The sequence below is a fragment of the Sitodiplosis mosellana genome, unplaced genomic scaffold, assembly GCF_009176505.1.
Source record: "Sitodiplosis mosellana isolate CC-2019 unplaced genomic scaffold, AAFC_SMos_1.0 Smas_scaffold_3, whole genome shotgun sequence".
NCBI classification, from domain to species: domain Eukaryota; kingdom Metazoa; phylum Arthropoda; class Insecta; order Diptera; family Cecidomyiidae; genus Sitodiplosis; species Sitodiplosis mosellana.
The window spans coordinates 1,574,325-1,599,778 of NW_022595246.1; the positions used below are offsets into that span (position 1 = coordinate 1,574,325).

At 36.4% G+C, this 25,454-nt stretch overlaps 2 protein-coding genes across 6 annotated transcripts in view; one reads left to right on the forward strand and one right to left on the reverse strand.

Annotated features, from left to right (window-relative positions):
- LOC129565834 (troponin T, skeletal muscle) overlaps positions 1-25,454 on the forward strand; it is a 94,143-nt gene that overhangs the window by 33,974 nt on the left and 34,715 nt on the right. The window contains exon 1 of one of the 2 annotated variants that reach the window (XM_055441114.1): positions 21,387-21,391. The exons of the other annotated variant lie outside the window; for it this stretch is intronic. The gene's annotated coding sequence lies outside the window, so the exon portion shown is untranslated. Of the gene's footprint in view, positions 1-21,386; positions 21,392-25,454 lie in introns of those variants that run through there. 2 annotated transcript variants of the gene reach the window in all.
- Positions 2,209-24,925, reverse strand: LOC129565830 (plastin-1). Of its 4 annotated transcripts, XM_055441075.1 has the most exons (7): positions 11,929-12,023; positions 11,575-11,590; positions 9,667-10,344; positions 9,155-9,587; positions 8,780-9,058; positions 8,420-8,673; positions 7,280-8,345 (listed from the first exon to the last, which is right to left on the reverse strand). In XM_055441075.1, the coding sequence occupies exons 1-7, from the start codon at positions 12,006-12,008 to the stop codon at positions 8,097-8,099; spliced, it is 1,989 nt and encodes a 662-aa protein (XP_055297050.1). In that variant the 5' UTR covers positions 12,009-12,023; the 3' UTR covers positions 7,280-8,096. The 4 variants fall into 4 exon arrangements, with proteins under 4 accessions (XP_055297053.1, XP_055297050.1, XP_055297051.1 ...); XM_055441076.1 differs by lacking the exons at positions 11,575-11,590; positions 11,929-12,023 and adding an exon at positions 24,146-24,925; XM_055441077.1 differs by lacking the exons at positions 11,575-11,590; positions 11,929-12,023 and adding an exon at positions 15,017-15,394.

Consider the following 25,454-nt stretch of genomic DNA (forward strand, 5'->3'; position numbering starts at 1 on the left):
AGACATACTCAAAATCAAAGAGTATATACTCTGAGTATATACTCTCATACTCAAAGAGTATCTATGAGTATGAGAGTATGTCGAGACATACTCATTTTCAAAATGATTGAGTATGAGAGTATATACTCGCGAATTCGCCCACCTGTAAACATGACTGAATTTCATCATGAGAGAGATATTAAATTATTTTTACATTAATGAAAACCGTGCGTTTCTGTGTGATATTTAAAATGGAAACACATGTTCTTGGAAATGGTTTAACTGTTTTGTTGAACACACATTGTCCACTGTGATGATAAAATAATGGATGGAATCGAATGAAATTTTTTTTTCAATTTCGAGAACATTGATACCACATATTATGGTTCAAATTGAAATATATGTATGAGGAATCGAAGCTGAGGTATATTCGCTATGAACATTTTTTCATTATACTACCTCCTCTGTATTGGCAATGCAGTATTCCATCGATTTGAGCATTTTGCGAAACCAATGCTAAGGAATGAACATGATGGATTTGGGAGAATATTTTCGTAGTTGTTATTCCGAATTCCCGAAATGAACCTCTTGAATTGAATAAATGCTATTCTGATGTATTCTCATATTAGCAGCATCTTTTCACATGATAATCCACCCATCATTCGTTTTCATATCGTCCGAAGCATTAATAACATCATAATAGTGAAGATATTCGAAACCATAACGAAAATGTAGCCCAAAAACCGAATTCTGAAAACAAAATGTGGTGAAAAAGGTGGAAAAGGTCACTAAAAATCCCAGATAGATTTTTTTGTTGCTGACCATCATTGTTCATCATTCTTTGGGAGAATCATTCTCCAATCGGGTATGTTTGAAATTTTGTTCAGCTATGGTACTCTATTTGAAAAAAAAAAAGTTTTCATCCGCAAAAGCGGTTCATTCGAGATTTTTATATTCATACAACAAACCAAAAGCCAATCCATTAACATTTTACATTACTGACATAAAACGATGGGTGATTGAAAAAAAAATCTGAAATGTTTCATCTCGATATAATGTTCGATAAAGTGAAATGTATGTTAATCACATGGAAGAATATATAAATCTTATTCCGGGGAAAAGCGGTTTCCTTTTTCCTGCCATACTTTAAAAAAAATGTTCGCTACAACGGGTTGTTGCAACCAATTTCCATTTTAATATTCTCTCATTGCGCGCTTAAGCCAATAAAACTCGAATTTTTATCCGTTATTATTTTTAATTTACTTCATGTCTTTTTTTTGTGTTGATGGCAAATTACTTTTAAAGTCGAAACCACTGCATTTTATTGCAATTACAGTTCCATCATTTTCAGTGCTATGTAATTTAATGCTTATGATATTTGCGTCGGTTGAAAATTCTTTCGAAACTTATAATTGGTCACAAAATTCAATTTCCTCGCGTTCACATTATGACCAAAAATTCTATTTATATACTATGTATTGTGTACTGTTTGGTTTAAAAGTCAACAGAGAGAAAAATTTATAATGCGGTTATGGTGTGCCATCGTAAATACCACCAAATGGAATAAAATGAGTATCAAAATGAGAGAGTTCACAGCATGAATGGTTCATCAGCCCAAAATTCAATAGTTTTTCATTTTCCAATATGGTAAATATATATATATAATTTACTTGATTTCTATCGAGTGCTAGATGGAATTGCAATGCCATGAGATGATGCACACGGGCATTAGCATTGGCAATTTAGTTGACCAATATTTAATGTGAAAATTGTTTTTGATTGAATCCAAATTAAAACGATGTTTTTAAATTTAAAGTCAAACGTGTAGCCGATGAAAGCCTTTATGTTCGTTTCTACATTAAATTCAATTTTAAATTGTATTTTCTCCATTAAGCTTCAGTTGGATTTAATTATAATGGAATTTTCGTAGGATCAGCGTAAGCCCTTTGAATTACATCACAATTAAATATTGAAAATATGAAATTTCGTTCTATAAAAAGGATAAAAATGTTCGATACGTTGAATTCGAAGCATATAATCGACTTAAAGTAATGCTGTAATTGGCAGTTTTTTTTTCTGTGATTTAATCTATAATTAACGGGCAAAGCACACTTTTCTCGTTGGTCGGCCAATATGGTTTCATTATGTCAAGTATTTTTTTCCTCTTGAATAACAGCAACAACCACAACACACAAAAAACGCAAAATAAAACGCCACAGTATCTTTTGTCCATGAACTTTCATTTTCTATTTATTTTGCATTACATTTTGCTTAATATTTTAAAAGAAATAAAAAAAACCCACTTTTTTATATAAAAATTGATTTCCATTCAGCGATGAAGCACAAAAGAAAGGCAAATAACACAAATCGAATGGTATGTCAAAATCGTGCGGTTATTATCTGTGACAACGCAACAGAAACGTGTTGATTATTCTTTTTTTTTTTCTATTTCTCTTTCTTTCGAATGGTCCAAAAGAAGAAATGCACAATGAATGTGGCATGCGTATCTAATTGTAAATCGAGCATAAAATATTATGACATTGTGACGTTAAATCAACGGTTTCCGTCATAGAGCAGCAATCATCAATTGTGAGTAGTTGTTAACAGACGAAGGGGCAAACAGTAAACAGACACCGGTATTAAGCATTGAAAAAAGTTGTTATGCCATCACTTGTGCTCTCAATTTTCATAGACCACACTTTGGCTTATTAGGTAAAATAGAATGTAAATAGTAGTATAGAAATCCGTACACACGCGTCTCTATGTCAATTCATGTCACACATCACATATTTGCACCGATTGACGGTTTTGCATTTACGTTGCTTTTGTGTTGTTTGTACTGATATTTGGATTTAAATCTATATTTGTGTTATTGTTGTTGCTGTCGATGGTATCGAATATTGTGGGATCAGTTTGGAAAAATATTGCCAATGGTTCTGGTCCTGGTCGAGCTTTACCGTATACGATGTCCGCCACGGATGAATGGAGCGGTTGCGCTTGTGGTCGCTCTTGTTTGCCATTCTGATCAACATTCCAATCGTTCGAATTATTTGGTTGCTCTTCGTATTTGGCTAATTTCAAATCGGCACTGAAGCGCTCATCGCTGTTGCTATCACCGCCGAATTGTTCAACACTGTAATCCTTGTTTTTATTGCGTTTCCCGGAATGCGTGTTGCTGTTTTGTTCAATGTGTTTCGAATGCTTTGATACGGACGGAACGGGCAAATCAAATGCATACGGATGGTTGGTGTTGAATTTTTTCGACGTTGAATATGATTTATAGAAGTTTCCCGGCCGTTTAACATTGGCAAACATGCATTCTTTTCGTCGTTCACCCTCAACATAACACTCGAAGCACACTTGATTATTTTCCATGGTTTTTCTACACCTTGACCAATCCTTTTTCATGAAAGCCGCATACTCACGGTTACCACCATTATGCGAATGATTGGGTAAATATTCGAATTGATGCTCTTTTGTAACATTCGACAGTAGACTTTCACTGTGTGCACCGTTTATATCGCGCGGTGGTCGAAATTCTTGTGCAGCTGACACGGGACGACGATTGTTGTAGTATTGTGATGATGGTGGTTGTGGTCGATTTTGGTGGTAGTTTTGTGGTGGATACGATGACGGTGGACCATTTGGATACGTGATTAAACGAATATGCTGATTACCAAACGGAGTTTCGACAGTTCGATAGCGAATTAGAGAAAATGGTGGTCCCTGCGGTGGTACGCTTTTTATTTGAATACGAATCGGTCGGCCGTTCCCCGTTGGCAGCACTGATATTGGTTGAAAATTTTGCGGTAAAAAAGTTTGCGGACCATAATTTTGATTTTGATGTGGACGAGGTGCAAATGATGGCGGCGGTGGCGGAGGTGGTTGGTATCGTGACTCATGTTGCGACTGGGGACGATGATGTTGCGCTGGGTACTTATTTACTGGTGGACGTTTCTTTTTCCCCTCATTTTCATCAGATTCATCATTTTCATTATTACCGTCAAACTCCTCCGGTTTTTTATCCCTGGTGCTGTAGCTCGTATCTTCGGAGTATTCATAATTTTTGTTCTTTTCACTTGGATCGGAGTTGTATGAGCATGATTCGGCTTTTTCATCATTTTTCGGATTATAACAAACGCTACACAGCATATTACCACGCTTTACCGTTTTACAATGTTTCGATTTTTTCTTCGGCGCTTTTTGTTCGTCTTTTTTATTCTTATTCTTGCCATTCGCTTTGGGTTTGTATTTTTTTCGATGCTCTTCACTTTCAGCCGATTCACTTTCATCATCATCACCATCGTCTTCGTCACTTGTACTTGAACTATCAGCACTGTCACCTTCATCGCTTTCATTCACCTGGTATTTCTGGCCACGGCGATCGACACCGTTATCATTGTAGTAATTCCGTAAGAACTCATCGTATCCACGATCAAATTCACTATTGCGTCGTGTACGCTTCTCTTCGCCCAATTCCATGTGAGTTATTGGACTGACATCGTCCCGAAAGAATTCAGCATTGTTGTTGGACACTTCATTTTGAAAGTCTCGTTTTGTTCGATCCACTGCGTCGCATTCAACCGTCGATATAATCCATGTCAGCACCAATTTTAAAATCCAAACATTTATAATCTAAAGGATAAAATTGGAACATGTCACCATTAGAAAAGAAAACAAGTCGAAATAAAAACAAAAATTCAAATTGAGAAACTTTTAATTTGGATGAAACACTTCGAAAATTGTAGAATTTAACGCAAAAAAAATTCATAAATCACGTTGATGTACCTCCATTGTCACTGAACATGCGAGATTTGAAAGATTTGCGATCTTGCGATCATTTACTATTCACTTTGTTCGATAATGTTCAATCTGTTTGCATGCAAATGTCCAACTAAATTTGGTACAGCAGCTGGCCAATGCTTATATACATATTTTACCAATATTTGAGCTAGCGCCGAAGACAATTTGAGTTGAATGTTTGGTTATTCTTTCGCACATTTGCGAAATCTGATCTAGTCATTTCAGTTTGATTATTCAATCAAGCGTTGTACGCTGGTTTAACAATTGACCAAATCGGATCGATGTGCCTGTTGAGCAAATGTGCCACCGTAAAAGAAAATGTTTACTGGCCACACAATTAGGTAAGATCAAAACTAAAAAATTTATTGATTCATAATTTTATCCATACAATAGAAGCACAAACGAATCAATTTTTTTGCTTGATTCGCTTCTCAGCGTCGATGATTTGACATTCACAACAAAGAGACGAGAGCGAGAGGCGAAAATACTAAGAAAACCAACACGTCGAGTGGGAAAAACAGAAGGCTTTATATCATTGGCAATTGCAACATGAGCACACCAGCCAATTTTTCTCAAGAAGACAATTGGATATGAATCATTCAGTTTTAAGAGAATTTGCCATTTCCGTTCGAAATTGCGAGTGTTGTTTGCCAAGGAACAATTGGAAATAAAATGCGCCGCTCATTTATTCCATGACAATGCCAATGGCAATGACAACAATTATGCGTGTTGTGTGCGATTCCAAACGACAACAATACGATGTTTAAATCATTGAATATTCTGCTTTGCAAGCACAACAAATCGATTTTTCAATTGAGTCAATACAGTGTTTACGGTTCAATGTTATTATTGTTTTATCCATTATTCACCACTAATAAAACGATATCGAATGAAACGTTTATTCTGAAATTTCCCGTTCCCAAGGACCAAAGCAAAAAATAAAATTCATTTGGCTCAAAAATGCATACCTTTTCTGTGTGTGTGTGTGTGTCCCCGCAAAACCAATTTTAAATACCAAAAATAAAGTCCATTTATCAATAGAAAACATTAATTTCATGTTGTTGTTTTTTTCATCATTTTATTGATCAATAGTTCCATATTTTTAGTATAATATTACATAATTTCGGCGTGCACACTGCACACGCTGTATATAATCATTATGCCATGCTATTAAAATTACGGAAAATTAGTTTTAATTGAAACTGTGTGTGTGTGTGTGTTTGTTTGTTTGTTTGTTTGTTTTTTACAAATTAATATTTTAATGCTTATCCAATATTCATTAATACCGTTAGAGCTAATAATAAATGTCGAAGCTAGGGTTAAACTTGTTCACCAATTCGGTGAATAAATTGTCAGCACAATGTGTGATTGAAGAGCAGAACAAAAAAATGAGCCATCACTTTTGTCTGCATATATGCATGTGTGTGTATGTGTTATGTTCTCTGTATTTTTTACTTTTAATCGTATGCAATTAAAATTACACTAAAAAAACACGTCGTAGACCTTAAAATGTTTGTCAACAAATTTAATTGGTTGTAAATGAAATTGATTTTGTTTATTAACTGAATTGTGTATGTGTGTTTGCGTTTGTGTACGCTCATTTTAGTTGAGTGTAACGGAACCTTCTCTCTCATTTCCGATTGCATGGATTTATTTTTTCACTATATTTCACTGCAAGCCACACGCACAAAACAGTAGACGCTGGCATATCATGGCACATTTATCAAAATTTTGTGTCACTTTTTTGTCTTTTCTTCGTCTACTTCTTCTTCTTCTCTTTGTTTATGCATTTAAAAAATATTCATTTGCTCTTTCGATCGTTGGCCATGTTCAAGTATACAATTTATATTCTTATCAATAGTTATTATTGTGTATGATAATAAGTGCGTAACTTATTCTCTCTCTTTTTTGCTGTTGCTGTTGTTATTGTTGTTTCTTCTTTTTCGTTGACATTTTCGCAAAATGATTAACCTAATGAAGCATAGTAAGACGTAATGAGCATAAGCCCATTTTTTTTTCTCTTGTTTAAAATAGTTTATCTTAATTTCTTGGGTAATTTTGGATAAATTTACAGTAAATGAATGGATTTAATATGGTATGTGTTAAACCTAAATTCAATTCATATTTTGATCAATATAAAAAAACGATAAATGAAAAGAACCGAAAATCATACAATTTCACAAACAGTTTGAGGCAATTGCGTTTTTGGAGATTTTGACAAGGTCTTTGGGAATTGATAACCATTTCTTCTCCTTATTTCTTTCTCTTCTCTTTTTTCTTCGTCTTTTCTTTCTTCTTTTCCTGCCCGATGTCCATCCGTAGAGAATCAAAACTTATGTTCGATGTTCTCCTGTGGTTTATTCAACCCATTCACAGTTTAATCGAGAATCTTTAAATGCACAATTGTTCAAACTGTTGAAAATGGTTGTTCTAAATAGCTCTTAGAGCGAATGTGAAAATACGGCGATATTTTGTTTAAAAATCAAGCAAAATACGATGATGTTGTAAAAGACAATATTATTCGAATATAGGTAAAGAATGTTCTACATAAATTACAAATCAGCTTGTTTCTTTGTTGTTTTTTTTCTGTTAAAGAATATAAATAATATTACATTATTGCACACAAAACCAAAAAAAAAAATAGAGGAAAAAACTGTATCGTAAAACGCATAGTACAGAAAAGAAATGGAGTGCATTTTGTCGCCATGTCATTACCATAGGAAATGGATGATCGATTCAAAATGCATTCGAAATTTACAGTGCGTTTGTTCAACCTTGTTGCATGCATAAATACAATTCGTTTTTTTTCTTTTTGCTACAATTCTAATGAAACAAATTGCTGATGTTTTTGAACGACTCAAGAACTTTGTATCCGGTTTCCAGCAAAATAAAAACTTCTTCAAACAAACGAGTTTGTCGTGAAAATTGTGTGTGTGTGTCTTTTTTTCTGTGTTATCTCGAATGATAAGCATGGAATACAAATAAGATAAAAAAAATTCCAGAAATAGCAGTTGACTTAATAAACGAACGGAAACCCAGTTTTAATCTATGCTCTTCTGCTTTCATTCCACGTTTTCGCAACGTTCATACTACGCACACACACTCTTCATCCATCTTTCTCTTTTCATTTGTTTACTATTCAATTCGTTTCTATTCATTGGTTCATTTTGCTTTTGGATTGCAATTATTCTCTTTCACTTGATTCTTATCAAACTAATGAAATCGGAATTCATCACGAATACTACATGAATGTTTCTCCTTTTATATTATTATTATAGTTGTTGTTGTGCTGGGAAGTGTGGTGCGAGCCGCGCCTAATCGCCATTGCTCTGAATGGTCGTTGGTTCTATGATTTCGTTGGCTTCTGTGGCAACGACGGGCGTTGAGTTGTTTTGATCCGGTACTGAATCCATGTTCGGGACATAATCCATTGCCATTAAGCACGCAAATACTGTCATCACCATTTTCGGTTTCACTTCGGTTATGTCCTCAGGCAGAGCATACACACGGGCACCGATCTTTCGAGCCATTGAAATTGCATACTTTGCATTCGCCAAATGGTCCTACAAAATAACGGATATTTGAAGTTTTTTTTAAAGATGAACGAAAAAAATCGCTTTTTAAAATGATTGGTTACCTCTTCAGAGTCACCGCTTTTGATGTTGTCGTAGTTGACTGAACCTGGTTTAATGGCATCCACCAAGTCAATGACAATTTTGCCGTCGGAAATTTTTGAGTCTTGGAAATTTCGTAGGCTACTCTTTTTGCCAGCCGCTTCCAATTTCTTATTCACCCAAGCAACAATCTCTTTTTCGATAATTGGACTGTTTGAATTGGCCAAACTCGTTAGCACCGACAATGTGTATGCACGCATAATTTGCCAAATCAAAGCTAAAATATTAAAATTCGATTAGATACGAAATGGAAATATGTTTAAATGATCATTTTGACTATAATCCAAGTGTAAATGCAGCCATACACGTTTATATCATCTCACCTAATGTCAATGTAGCATTTCCATCGCTCAAATCATGGCCAGCGATGCCGACCAATGAGAATTTCAACTGTTTTCCTAGTTCAACGGCATAATTGCAGTTCTCCAATTTCTCCATGAATTTTCGTAATGGTGAAAATTTACGATGTACACGAGTCCAATTGACTGAGCCGGGTTTAATGATATCGAACAACTGGAAGATGACTAAACCATCAGCCAGATCCGAGTACAACCAGTTTACGTGTGGTGACACACCCATCGAATTCATCCAGTTTCGGTAAGCTAAAAATAGAGCAAAAAAATACGTTTCAAGTCGACTCATGGAAAGAGTTGAAAATTGAACAAAAACAGAAGAAAGAGATGATTATTGAAATTTACTTTTTTCTTCGCGTGTTTCTTCGATGGCGTCCAATCCTTCGATTTGTTCGGGTTGATCAAGACCGGGATGGTTGTTGAAGAGATTGGCAACGAAGGCCAAATTCAATTTGTAAACACCGTTCACAACGTCTTGTGGCGTAAGGAAACTGCGACAATTCAATTTGGCCGCTTGTTGTAGCATGACTTCTGCTCGGCTGCTCATTTCATGGTCGCGCAACGCTTCCAATGTGACACCAGCATCGGCCGGAGCGATTTGTTTCAACAAATAGGTATACACTTCGGAATCGGTGATGTCACTTTGGAAATTGGTGCAACGTCTGGCAACACCGGCTCGTTCCAAGTGATAATTGACCCAACGCAACAGTATAGCTTCGGGTGACAACTTCAAAAGGTCTTCTAATCGTTCACCATCGAACAAAAGTGTGGCCAAACCCTAGATTGGTATAAATTTTGAATAAATTAAAATATTTTCAATAAATCCGAAAATGCATCAAGCAAAGAGGGTAACTTACCGGACAGCTGTCGAGCGTAATATGACTGAATAGACCGATCCGGATGATTTGCCACAGCAAACCGAGCACCAAGTGTGGTTTTCCTTTAGCCAAATCGTGAGCATCAATATTCACAATGTTGCAGCCAATTGCTTGCGATGACACCAGAGCCAATGTCAAATTCTCAAATTCCCGATAAACGGTCAGGTTTTTCTTATTAATTGCACGTTCATCGATTGTGTCCGGGCACGAATGGTTAATGATTTTACACAGCAAAATTCCATCCTTGATTTTTTGATACAGTGTTTTGCCTTCGCCATCAATTGGCAGCAAATGTTTTAGGTCTTTATCTAAAATCAAATTGGAATTGATCCAATCCGAAAAGGCTAACTGCTCTTCCATTCGCACCGAATGTGTTGTACCATCTGCTGACTGGCTTGACATACCGCCCAACGTTTCGACATTCTCCTTTTTCGATACGACCGCTTTGAATGTGCTGGCCACCTCTTTTGCCTTCAATTCCGTGCATAATGCTTCAAATTCTTCGTACGATAGCTTTCCCTGAGTGCTGACATTCTGTTTGCTGCTGTATTCGGCGATCATTTCACGTACTCGATAGCCGGGCAATTTGAAGCCGCATTGGTCTAGCGCATCTTTTAGCTCCTTCAGTTCAATAAAACCATCGTTGTTTTTATCAATCTGAAAATACACACAAAGAAAACCGAAACATTAATATCTATTAATGAAATCAGTTCGTCTACATTTTGTTGTTTTGGGTATCATTTTCGAATGCGCATTTGTCTGTATTTGGAATCCGGCGAGTCTTAACAAAAATAAATGGTATTTATATTGGGTATACTGTGTTCGTGTGGGTTTCAATCACTTTTTCCTCTCTGTGGTCTGCGACAGCAAAGCGAACGTGGGAGATATGATTCCATACAGTTGACTTAAACTGTTCGACAATGATACGCGGATCGAATGTTCTCTATCTCAAAGAATGAGATGAAATTTCATTTGAAGAAACAAGTTTTGTGTTTGGAATCGAACTAATTCGATTTCATTTCAAATCGAATGTTATTCAATATTCGAAAGTTAGGCGTGCTACTTGTTTCAATCAAATTGATTCCGATTTTATTTGCTCAACCAAATTCCAACGGCTAACAGAAAAAAAACACACGTAGAGAGACAATTTATCAACTTTTATTGACATACATTTGATCGGTTGCCAATTGATAAACACAATTAATGACGTTTGCCTTGAAATTTGAACGGGCACCGAGAGAGCACACACTTTCAGTGGAACACACCTTTAAGTAATTTAATCTTGTACAGTCAGTCGTTTATCGTTCGATATCTTGTTACGTGGTTTTTTCGGTTTTACAACCAATTTGATATGGCTACAAATATAAAAAAAACCGTTTAAACTCCCATTTTGTTCTGTTTCAATTTGTTTAGAAAAATGATTTGGTTATCTGTTGGAAAGTTTTAAACGTTTTCATACTTCAGTGTAGTACCGTTCGTAAGGATAAACACGAACTTTACGATCATCATTACGTAATTTCAATTGATTTTATTGAATGAAGTCAGCTTGATAGCTGTCAGCTATTTGCTGAACTTTGCGTGTTTACAAATGACGATTCAACGGCAATTGTCGTGATTTGCATGTTAAATGCGTGTCATCTATCGAATGCTCATTTTATTTATGCTAATACAATTAAAGGTTTTATTTTATAGATTTAATTGAACGTTGTGACATTGGCCTTTGTCTGTCACATGAAAAATGTTTTGTTTATTCTATTTGTGGCGCATGATTCGCATTATTTGCGTTTGAATCAGCTGATTCTTTGATTCGCAAAATGAGCAATAAACTTCGAGTAATTTTACTTTTCAGGAGGGGAGAGATAATAATTTCCAGAGAATTTTAATTACCCAGATAAACTGCCGGCTGTTATGTAAGTAAAATATGAAATTCAAAAAAATTTCTGATAATCGTTTGTTTAACTTTCACACGTTTGCGTACTTCTCCTGCTGTAGTGATCGTAAAAAAAACTTTTTGATATCAATAACAGAATCCTTCTATTATGATTTCGTTTTCAAGTAACTATGATCATCACCCAATGGAATTTGATCCAATAAGATATGCCTTATCATTCCGTTTGGCTGACGTCAACTTGGGTTTTTTTCTTCTTCCTTCCAAAACTTGTGAACGCTATGAATAACTTTGATTTTATTTGAAGATTTTGACAACTTGTCACTTCCTTTCTGTGAAATGAGTTACTCAACTATTTTCTATTATCAACTGCATTAACCGACTGATGACTAGGGATGACAACATTTGCACTCTTCTCGTATGAATCTTTCATAAAATTAACTGTATTCTAGTAAGAAATATAACACTATTTTGTATGTTGCTTTTACTTTGGTCTTTATTTTTTTGAAGAAAGAAAAACGAAAAAAAAGTTATTAAATATTAAATATTCAATTTATTTTACTCATTTTGCCATGAAAACTGTATTGCAATGACACAGACAGAGCAAAATCTCTTTTTTTTGGGCGGCTCTTTTGAGTGTTCATTTGAGATGAGTGCAATTGATGTTTCCTGCTAAAGACTCCATGCTACTGCGATTTCGATGAATGTTTTTCTTATCGCCACACAATTCTTTGTTTTTTGAAAAGAAATAAAATCGAAACAAATATAGTTGAAGGTCACATTCCATGCGATGAACGAACAAACTGATGTCTCATTGAAAAAAAACATTCAAAATATCATGAAAGTAGCGTGTTGACGATTCTTTATTTCGTTCTTTTAGTGTGCAAATGAGTTTTTGAAAACAATTTACTACTGCAGGAATGAATGAAGGAATGAAATTATTCTGATAAAACCATATCGTCGGATGTTTTTGAAAACTATTTTTATTTCACAGAAATGCGTAGTAAAACAGAAATTGATCGGCGGGGATTTTTTAAAGTTCTACAAAGTAAAAAAAAAAGAGGAAGCCAAACAAAGAGTTAAATCATCGCCCGGAATTTTGAATGTACTGATACATATCAGTGGAAGACAGAAGCATTTCTTTGCGACTAATTTCAATTTAAAGTCTCATTCCATTTAAATTGGTTCAGCATGGGAAAAAGGTCATGTTTGGCGCTACGGTTCGTCCGGAGCGACCTTGAGAGCATTTTTTATGCTTGTTCATATTTTCTTTCCCTTGTTCAGTCAGCTCTTCACATCTGTGCCACCGCATTTAATTGTTCGTAAATGAGCGATCATTGCGAGTGCGTATTAAATTATGCGTTTCGACCGAGGTATTCCACGTAAGCACATTCTTTTTTTTTAATTAGATGTGTATTCGCGCTTGAGATGTGAACACCAACGAGACGAGAGAAGAAGAAGTGGAAGGCGAATGAGAAAGAAAAAAAAGCGCACACATTTTAAACGGAATGAGAATGCTGATGCCCCACATCATTGTTGATCGTAATGAAGTAGTCGTTTTCGTGTGCAATTTTCAAAGCCGATGCGTTGCATCAATATATGTGGAAGATACAACGACCGCATGTTCTTCGAGATCTCAACGGTCCAACGAGTGTATTTGTGGATTTGTATGGCGTTTCTTTCTTTTCTTTTTGTTGTTTTATTGTTTTCTCATGCGTACGAAGCAAAAAAAATGATAAACATATTTAATATATGTTGCAAGTGATGTGAGCGCGAGCGCGCACACACATACAGACATATTGAAGCGGCCTCGCCGCCACGTCGCGGCTAAACTGTTACAGTTACTGTAATTAATAACAAACAATGGCCTAACCCAAATCAAAAACAATCTGCGTACGAACAACATTGTATAGAGAGACGGACTGAGAGAGAGAAACACACACACTCGAAATAGTGTCAGAGCTGTTGCATGTTTTGTGCGTGTTTCTTTCATTCGGTATGTTTGTATTTTTTTTATCGGTTTCAATCGACTTATCTTACATCTCTCTGGAATGAAAGACAAGAGACTGTCCCGCGAACGAGACAGGTCTTGTGTGATTGTAGGTAAGAAAAAATCAAAATAGAGTCACGAAGAAGAGTTAAACAGATTGATTCCGTTCAGATTATGTTGTGTCGTGTGTGTTCGAGCGAGCGCAATCGCGCATCAAAACGTTGAAAAAGGTATTTGAACCGGTCATGATATGGGTTATTCTGAAGCGCTGCGCTTTGCAATGGTAAGACGCGTTGATCTCAAATTGAATAATGTAAACCGATGAACGTATTCTTCTCATTCTTATCGGGTCTTTTTTTTCTGCTGTTTTCGAACGAGAAAAATTTCTTTTTTCGAACTCGAAAAGAATTTGAATGATGTGGAATAAAGTAATTAAGGGAACTGTGCTCAAGAGACGGGCATAGCACAATTTTCGGTGAATGTTTGACGCAAATTTCTCTCTCTATCTGATTCATAGCGTGAAAGCCGCAGCACTTTCAAGTCGTTTGTGTTTTTCAATCGATTTTCGTGACGTAACGTTATTTGGCAAGACAAGATAAATGGTCCGTCGCACTTTCCATTGTCGACCATCAACACACACACATTCATCCATTTTCAATCGCTAACGAATGCTGATAACATTCCACGATCCATCGTTACGATTAATTGAATTTTCGCTAGTGCATCCATTATTCATGACTTAACTTCAATTTTGAATGAGGCGAAAGAAATGTTTTCTATTTGAAAACAAATGAATTCGCAAAAACCCATCCAATTTGCATATGATTCACCAAAAACTCACAAACACTCACATGAGCTGATCAATTCGATTGATTCAGCACGAACCGGTATGAGTCATCGGCTAAATTGACCGCAAACAAGCATCTAACAACGATAATTTCTGAAACGCCTTTGCAAACACTGTGGTATTTGATGGATTTGGATTTTTCTAGACGTGAATAAAGTGATTATGATCATAATATCCACTCAGATGAGAAATTTGTTTTCTCTCTTAAAAAAATAAGTCCAATATTGAAAAAGCGAGCATAAACTGAAAATTACACGATATAAAAATTCCCTTCATGCCACCGCTGGGCCACTGTTGATTTTATTTCAGTTTTTTTTCATTTCTCGCTCGTGAGTAACACTAACATCGCGCGTCGCGAACACTATGCAATCAGCTCTCACTAATTAGGCAAGATTACCCAGTCGAACAATGAACAATAAAGCAATTAGGAAGCAAGGAATTGTTTTTTTAACGATTCGATCAAATATACGAGAAGAAAGCACTTCTCTTTGACCGGTGAAAAGCGGAACGGATACATTTTTATGTCAAATTTATCTCGAATACCAAAGAAAAACAAAAATAATGTGAGAAAGAAATATTTTGCAAAACCAAAATGTTCGTTTACCTCGACGAATGGTATTTCGACGACTTTATCTTGTATGTCTTGTATGCACAACATGTTTACAAGCACCGCGTAGTTTTACTTATTTCTTTTCAACTTTAGTTTCCGCTCTGGAATTGTCCTAACCACGCACCGCACAATTCTGATTCTAAAATTGAATCTTTTCAACGAAACTCAGTGCACAAAATGAACAACACTTGTGATAACTTCTTTATTTGTAATTTCAATGGCGATAAAATTTCCTTGTTTTCACTTTGCCACTGGAAGAGAGCCGTGCGATCTCTGAAAGGGTCTTCGATAAACTGAACATGATACAGTTCAGGAGAGCCGTACCAAGCGCGTTATGATGCATTGTTTTGGTCTCACACCAACATCTTGGTGTGTATGAATTCAATCGTGCAAGTCGTGTATTCCCGTTGACTTGGTTATGATGACGCATACATATTGTGTTGTTTTCACTTTACGCTTCGTGTTTTTTTTTTGTATATTTATTTTTGTTGTTGTCGTTGTTGCTTCTCTGTTCCTCATAATCGTGTTTTATATCGTTTAGCATGCTCAAAATACAAATATGATGCGTGAGTAATACGAGGTCGGAAGGGAGAACCGAAGACTATAGAAAGTGTAAAAGGAGTTGAAATGCGGCGGGTGAAAGAGGATTCGATGACAGATGCCACAAGGAACGTCGCACTTATTCTCTGCATGAATCATACGGTTATTTTTAAAACAAAATGCACTTCAACTGAAAATCACATGAACTCATCAGCATTAGTGTTGCGTTTTTTTTGTCAGCTCGTAAAATATGAGATCTAACACATATCCGAATTTTCGACATTTGCTCAATTCATCAAGTTAATTGAATTGCTCGAATTTCATGGCAAATTTAATTTTTTATATCATATTTTTACTGTTTCACTCGCCGACGAATGAAATTTAGTTGAAATTGGAAACGGTAATCAATTCGATTCAAGAATTAATTAAATCATTTTCAATCTAAATGCATCTGCTAATGTGATGAGCTGAAGTTTTGAAAGCAAGCATCAAGCATGCCAATCATAATTGAAATAACGTTCTTTTTTGCCGCGTAGCCACACACACACACACACACACACACACACACACACACACAGTATATCATCGGTTAACACTCAGCGCTTGATTCATTTTATGCGTCATCGAAAAAATCAATATGTTGACTGGCAGCGTTTGCTCAATCTCAATTTGATGCTTGGGCGGTTTTGTTGATTAATTAAAATTCTACTCAGGCTTATGGTTAGAATGGGTAATTGTCCAAAATTCAGAGCTCAAAAAAGGAGATGCTCCTCAATCAAATTCGACTAAACGACAAATTGAATTGAATAACGAATTCGACTTAAGATCGAATCTTAATGGTCTCACGCTAACTGTAAGTGTTAACACATAAAATCACATTTAAATGTGCAGTTCCAGAGCTATACTCATTGCAAATTGTAGCGCGAGAAGAATTGAATTTCCGCTGATGGTATACGGCGCGGCCATACTCTGTGTAGAATGAGTGCAATGTGCAAATAATAATGATAGGTCTCTTTCGCAGCTTCATGCACTCTTGTTATTGTTTTCTTTGCATTCAGAAAAATCAGTACGTTTTTTTCAGCGCTTTGCATCTCACAGTTGGAACGCATACATATATCTATATATGCTCATATGAGACTAACGGAAAAACGGTTCCTAAATTGCATTCCAGCTCATCATCATCATCTCGTCGTCGTCGTCGTCGTCTAGTGGAACAGATGTGTGTAGCGCGTGCATGATGAGCAATGCAATTAAATCAACTGACGATGGCAAAGTGAGTGTCTACATACGAAGAATATGTCATAACGTAATTTGTAATGCTGCGATTTTTGTAATAAATCGTTTTTAATGAACGATGGAAATGTTTTGCATTGAATATGTGGCCTGACGACCATCATTTTGCTGGTTTGGGAATTTATTGATTTTTGTATGTTGAACAAGTGATCTGACGTGATCGACACGACGTTCGTATTTTTCGATATTTTCTAGGAAAAAAAGTAGAATCACGTTGTTATCAGTTTGTTCCGTTTTTATCGGTTGTGCACAAAAAAAAACGACTGATTCACAATGGAAACTTGATAATTCGTCATTTTCCTGTTCAAATACTTGATTGTTATGCTATCGGTTTAGTTATGCTAAAGGTTGTTTAGTCGACACAATGGAAATGTAATGAATGAGTCATTCACTTTTTCTTCGACAGCAACAACAACAACGATAAACGTGTAACGTTTTTTTGCCACTGATGAACGTTTCCATTCATCCAGACATTAAGTGACCATCATACAGATATTCACACGACCATTCAAAACCATGATCACGACATTGTTGTTGTATGAAAATGGCTATACAAAAATTAAGCCGGTGAAATTCGTCGAAAATTTTCCGCCACGATAATGTCGGTAAATGACGTACTGTGATCATTCAAACGAAGAAAAAAAACCGATGTACCTGCGGTAAGTGGCAACGTTTGTGCCGACTAACCCATTGAGAGATTATCAACGATACTTACAACAACGTTTATACGGACGGTTTGACAATGTATCTGATAGATACACACCTATACGGTTAAGTGTAATCGGACATATTTTAACATGAATCATCATTTTTAATATGATTTTTTCATTCTGTTTGTTTGTACGTTCGTTTCATTGTTAGCGAATTGATAGTATGTGGCTATTAGCAAACGACTGTGCCTGCATACAGATTGAGTTAGAGGCAAAATTAACGCGACGATTACGTTGATATATTCATTAAGTGGTCTCAGATTGGTTGGAACAAATTAACATTGAATGCAAAATGTGTGTCACCGTCGCGTATTATTTATGTACGTACGAAATTTTATGCAGCTAAAACTATCATCTATGACACAATGAAAATATACTACATTATTATTTAGCATTACAAAAGGAAAAGTCGGAAAATCGAAGCGAATGTAGTATGAATGTTATGTTGATGACAAACATTAATTTTGTGAATTACAATCGAAGCATTTTCACATTGTGCATTCAATGCAATATTGAAATGAAACGGTTAATCGCATCACCCATTTGGGTGGCAAAATTCACATTCAAAACAGTCAGTCATCCAGTGCGCGTATTCCGACATAATCCGTATGGTGCATTACACATATGGCGATAAATATGCAAATAGATTTCCATGGAAGCGGCAAGCAACAGCGGCGGCCAAACCATGTAATTCAGCCCACCTATACTGTCGCAATGGTGCTATTAAAAAATGGCGGTATGATCTTTATGTCGACATATTATTTTCACTTTTTTTTTCTTCAACAATGTGCTATTTTTGGTCAATACCATGTTGGGTTTTGAATGCCGGTCGTGATGTTTTGGCTTGGCTTGGCTTGGCTTGGTGTTGGGTTCAGTACGATGTCATTAATTGTTTATCGCGATGAACGTGAAGGAAATATGTGTTATGTCACAACGAGGCGTTCTTCAGAATTGCGCGACAGACTACACTGATTTTCAGGCAAAATATGTGTTTTCTTGCAGTGACATTGATTAAATGGTAGAGTTATTGCAAGCAATCCCTTTGTCGACGAATACCCTGAATTATTTTTCGCGCGCGTATAAAGTTCAACTCAGTGGAATTGAAATACTTAAAAAATGGGATTGCATACACATGGGCATTGTCGCATTCTGAGAGCGACCTTCTGGAGTAAATGAACAGAAAAATTAGCATTTTGGTCGGTGTTTCACATGTGATTATATTCATAATCGAATGATCGATACTAATAATTGATTTCTTTGTACACGTTCTAAAAGCCGCATCGTAAATTTTTCTGTTTACTCTTTTTTAAATACTGTTTTTGTTGTATATAGGACGCTCAAACGTTCGTTCGTTGTTGTTATTGTTTTGCTTCGGTATATTTCTTTATTAGTTGGTTGCTGGCTTACTTGTTTACAATCTTTTGTGTGTGTATATATGTGTATACTTGACAAGCGATAAAAAAATACGTGTTAAATAACAATAAACTAGAAATGCTAGTTGGCCGAAACCAAATGCGGATACTTTTGTATTTAGACGAGCACATAATAATTTCAGTGAAAATTCTAAAACTTCAAACGATTGCGTGTTGTTATTGTTAACCGGATCCAATTTCAAGAAAACACATTTTTCTTTAATGCAGTAATGGACTTTATATAGAAAATAAGTGTTCGGTAGCCGCAAGCCCACATTAAATGATGAACAAAAGACGTTGATTGATTACGTGAGATGCGGTTGATTGTCGAATCCGATGCGAAAGTTCGTCGAAAGAACAATGCATTTTTAATGAACTCAAATGCTCACAATATATCCAGGCACACATAAACACATCTGTTGCTAATCCGAGATGTTTGTCGACAATGTGCTACAGAATTAGTTGTCTTCGCATCCAGTGAACAAATGAAATCCCATATTTTTCTATGAATTCGAGTCATGTGTGTGTTTGTGTCACATAATAGAATTTAATGTGACAACTCATATAATATCAGGTTTCATGCGCATTCACATCAATTCCATGCGCATTAATGAATCGAACGTGACATAGTGTCATGTCGTTTAGTTTTTTGCTTCGCCATTTTGCAGTTCAGCTAGCTATTTTTTGTGTTCAATTTTAATTACTTTATCGCAACGGCGGTGCGTTTTACGCTGATTTTTGCCCCACGAACCCAGCAAAAACGAGCGTTTTTTGTTTGTTCTTCTTTCGTTGTATAGAAAATCAATATTGATTATTCCGAAAAAAGCAGGAGAAAAGAGAACAAGTGACAAATCACGAGAAGCAAAACAAATGCAAATTATGAAGGTGGAACAGAAATGGTGAGGTGAAAAAGCCGGTATGTCATGGCATTTTTGAGGTTATTTTTGTTTGTTCTCTTTTTGGCATTTTCTATATTCTTAACATCGGCTTAATGTTCTGCCATAATTGTTTCTTTCCAAAAGCCCGTTGCTGGCACACTAGAACGCCATTATATAACTTTTGGATGGCATGAGCGACGGGGCAAAAAAAGTCGAAGTAATAAATCTTTAAAAAAAATAAAAGACTTGCTGTGGTATTGGGCACGTTTATTTAATTAAAAAACTTTGAGAACAACTGAATAAGAATGTGTGTGTGTGTGTGGTGGCTTTGTGAAGAACTCATAAATGATAATAGCAGTTATAGAGTGAGCATCGTTGGAGATAACAATCACAGGCTGGCAAAATCATTTTGTGTATTCATTTTAATTAAAGTGAGTGCGGAAAGGGCACACACAACTACATACATTCCGAATGTGAATGCACTTTCTGCATGACATCTCGACCGGCCGAAACAATTTAAGTCATTCATCATCGTTTTATTGGAACGTCTGCCACATGCAATAACGTGGCGACAATAACAAAAAGCAACAACAACAAGAAAATTCCATATCAACACGAAGGGAAACAATGGAGGAATACAAAAAGCGTCAAAATGTTGAATTAAAATCGATTGATAAAAGACAAACAACGCAATAGAGGCTGAATGAGTGCCACACATGTTCAATGCACTGAGTGCCAGCCAAAGTTTAACCGTTCTGTCACACAGAGACGCAGATGTCATACGATGTGCCGTTGATTGAATTTACAAAACAACAACAACAAGACATTGTTAGAAGACACGTAGGAGACAGAGAGGAAGAGAGAACACGGCGATAGATTCGTGTTCTAACTGAAATAGACAAAGTTTTTCTTCTACGAATGGTGCCATTCACGATTGTTTCGATCGAGAGAAAGATGCTCATATCAAGATGTTTTCAATAAACGAAGACGACTTAAAACTCGTTTTGCAACGTACGCTAAAAAAGAGAGCTCCGACTTAATTGATGTCATAGCGATGACATTCCACGCACAATGATCAGTACACAGTACACACTCGACTTGCTCAACAACGCCGTGCGTTGTTATTGCTGCTGATACAAGTTCAAACCAAGCCAATAACAACAACAACAACAACAAAAAAAACATATTCGTCGATATACCGGTTTAGTGAATGATCGAAATATCCAACCAGTTGGACGGTGTGTGTTGAACCGTTTTTCACAAGACGAGCTCCATTTAATTTTGTTTTATCAATAGGAATGTGTGCAGCCAATTCCATGTGGCCAAAGCAATCGGAAGTACGGATATTTACACATTATGAACGTATCATCAATGTCGAGCAAGTGTGAGTGTGCGGCTCATCATCGTCGCATGCAAAAGGAAATATATCTACCAACAAAAACATAAAAACCCTATAAAGCAAAACTCTCTCGCTCCATGTTTGTGTATGGCAATAGCATCAAAAAGGCGATTCTCAAATTGAAAGTACGAAACGAAAAATGAAAAAAAAAACAACAACATCGAGTCGGATAAATGTACAAAAAGAACAATGTTGAATGAAAGGAAGTCGCGTCTCAACACACAAGTATTGCTCTGCTACGAGCGTACACTCTTTCTTCTCTTGCTTGAGATTGGAGTTGTTTTTTCGGTGTTATGTTTTATATCATCTCATATTATCTTCTAAGTATTTTCTACCCGAAAACAATAATACACCAGTTAATATGTGGCAATTTTTGTTGAATGAACGAAATGAAACGAAATTAAAAAACACGGAGCAGGCAACGCGCGATAGAAAAATTGAATATATTCCGAAAAAAAACAAGCACCAAGAGACTACAGCTAAGAAATATGAACTAATATATATTTCCAGAGTGTGGGAAGATGAAGTGAGCAACACAATGAAATTAACGTTTCATACATATGGGCGTTGTTGTTGCTGTTAAATACATGTGAAATCTTTTGCTCGCTCGTTCGCTTGTTCATTCCATCTTTCACAACACACAAAAGTACGCGCTAGCTGCGGTTGTGGCCAATGCTTAATAAAAAATCAAATCTCAGTACATTCTCTTTTTTCCTTCTTTTCTCGTTAAGGCCGCACGAAATGCCTTTTCCCTGTTCCACGATTTCTTGCGATTCAATTGCCGCACTGCCAAACCGAATGGCGGCCCGGCAGGCAGGCAGCATGAGAGAGACATCAAGACGATCGAACAAGAAAGACATAGGGAAAAAAGAAGAAGGCAAAAAAAGAGTACGAAGTAGCGGATCACCATAAAAAATGGCAAGTGGAACAGAATTATGTGAGTGTAATTGAACATGGTTTATAAATCATAAGCATCACACATCTGCTGTTTATGTATGTTATTTACGGTAAATCGCGTTTAATGCGGATTCGAAGAGAAAGAGATGAAGAGTTCTTAAGCGCGTTCTTTGGTTTATGCCAAACAACAACTACAGCAACAGTGGCAGCAACGCAATGATGATGGTTTAAATTGCGTTTTAACTGTTCTCGCCACTGATGATAATCATGAAAGCAACCAACATTTGTAGTTGAACAAAAACGTCGACAGCTCACAGCAGCCAATCAAATCTAATGAAATTATTCCGTTTCTAAGCCTGAACTCAAAGAATATGAGTCGAATCGCAAATGAAATATGATAGTTTTCTTCTGAAACCACAACCGAATCCCCGCACAATAGAAGTACTCGCTCGGGCTCTCTCTCTCTCTCTCTCTCTCGGCAGCTCTATCACTCGGTGTACATTGGAAATGTAACATGAAAAGGTTCGTGACTTGTGAACCAATTGTTTTTCCTCGTCGCTGGAGTTCAATGGAAACAACACATAGCCAGCCAAATAAGTGTGATAATTGAAAGAAAAACATAGAGAGGTACTAGATTTGGGAAAGGCGGCAGTGGAGGCATTCAGCACTTTGCCGAAAATCACTTAATACACTTTCGACATTACGTTCGTCGATAGTGAGTGATATCATTAGGTTAATGTCGAAACATAAGCTGAATGGCAAGAATGTATCGCTATCAGCAGAAAATCCATTGAGCACAAGAAACCGCAATCGACGATAATATGCGGTGCATAAATGGAATCATATTGTCTGGATGGGTGTGTGTTTTTTTCTAGTTTTTGTTTTTAGTTTTTTTTTTCGAGAAACCGTTCATTTTTTCAATTTTCTTTCGCTATCTATCTCATGAGCTTTAACGGCGACCCGTGAATTCCCAGAATCAACAAAAAGGGCACGCTACTGTGCTAACTGTGTGGGCAAACGAATTTCATTGCATACACAATTTCATTCAAAATAGTAGAAATGTAAATGTAGAAAATCAAAAATCTGTTGTGTATGCATTTCATGAATTGCGCAGAGAGGCAGCGAGCGGCTCTTGGCCACGATTCCATGAATACATAGATTTGTAGAAAACAAGAGAAGTGAAATAACATGGCATTTGGCTTCAAGCTGGAAATTTACTTCCATAAATTACACTAATCATTGGTTGGTTTGTCTCTCTCTCGTTGCAATTATGATAAGCCCATGGTGAATCGATTTCACTTGTTATCGAGTACGGTTACAGCAATGGCAGTAGATTATATTATTTTGTGATGTGTTTTTATGTGTGTGTATGTATGTGTGTGCACTGAGTACATCTTCTGCGTTCCAGCTCTCTTCTTTCACGTACATCCATATTTTTTGGGGGGCGATATACAGGCGAAACAACAACGCACAACTACACACAACGCATCGACGCCGCAAATTCAAGGAGACACACAGAAGCACAATCACAACCGACTCGTCTGTGTACCGCCCAAAAATTACGTGAAGTTTGAATTACACAGATATTTTTCATCGCTAATTTTTATTTTAAATAAAATGTCATGCCGTCGATTTCTACAATTGCTTTGCGCGAATGAAATTATGTGCGCATTCGTCGAATCGGCATTGAACCACTTTTCGAATGAATAAAATTAAATATTCGAAATGATGAATTAATTTGCATATTGCACGAAATCGTCATTCATTTATTTGGCATTATGGCTCACGATTACCACCAAGCACCGAAGACCAACCACTCTTCGCCTTGTTCGAATATGATTATAGCGCACCAGGAAAAAAAAACCAACGATTCATATCACACTGCACACACGAAAACATCCATTTAAAAGGTCTGACAATTGGTTTTTGCAATCGGATCGGATTGCAAATGTTTTGCATACGAATTAATTTTTCGGTACACTTGATATACTTACATCAGCGAATTTTTCCTTCATTTCGGCGCGCTCGTCGTCGGTGAGCTCCTTTTTCTTATTGAGTTTTTTAAACACGTTATTTGAAGCCATTTTTTCACGTCGCACCACTTCCACCAAATCTATTTGTACTCGTTAGGATTGTGCTTTTTGTCTTTGAAAAGCAAAAATAAAGTCACACCTGAATTGAACACTGCTTCCGTCAAAAAAGAAATCACTGAGTTGGTAAGGTGTAAATCATTCACATCGATTTCCAACAGGAAAAAAAAAGAACCGGAAGAAACAGACGAAAAATTGTGCAAGACAAATTATATGTTGCAATTTCTTGGTTTTCCCTTTTGTTTAACTCTGTTATCACACATCAACGCGATGGGTCACACGATTAAACCAATTCCAAAACATCAAAGGCACACATACACGAGACTCGTGAAGAAAAACGTGAACAGAAAACACACGCTTGACAGAAAAGAAATCCCAAAATTCCGATTAATATTTGATTGGACGCATCAATAGAGTTTGCGTTTACTGTGGAGAAGACAATCGAAAATTAAAAAAAAAATTTGCTACGAGTGTATGTCTTGTTATTTTTCTTCTTTATTCTGGTGTTGTTTGTTTCTTAGCTGTCGTTGTCGTTGTTGTCGTCGTTGTCGCCGCCGCTACTAGACGTACGTTGTAACTTGGCTCTTGTTCTTGAACAATAAAGAGAGAAAAAAACGTTCCTGCGTACACTTACGGAACTAATCACTTGGCCGTGCTAACCGACATGAATTGCAATGGAATACTAAGCATTGTTCAGTGAATCTTTCTCACTCTCCTGTCGGTCTTCGTTTACCATTCTTTACTATCTCTCTGTATGTGTGTATCTATCTTTTTGCATGTGTGTATGCGTGTGTGTACGTTTTGTATCAATGGCATTGCCGATGCCTGCTCGTTTCGAGCTGGTATGAGGCAGCAACACACAATTTTAACAGCCAACCAACACAAACAATGGCGATAGTAAGCAAAACGTACTCATGCCGCTTCTTCGTAAACATACTACGACCAATGCAAAGCAAACACACAAATTACGTCGTACATGTTTATTGCGATATCAAAGTAACGCTGCGTCAAGTGGCTGCGTTACGACCATCATTTGCTAAGAATCACATGAAATTTTTATGCATTTTTACGAGGAAAATGATCGAAATTTTTTTTCCGATGAACTATTGTCTGATTGGCAAGAATATCCATTGATTCAACTTAATCGGAAAGCGCTCAAAATCGAAATCACATTCGCAAGCGATACAAAAGTCAGATGGCGCTTTCGAGTTGT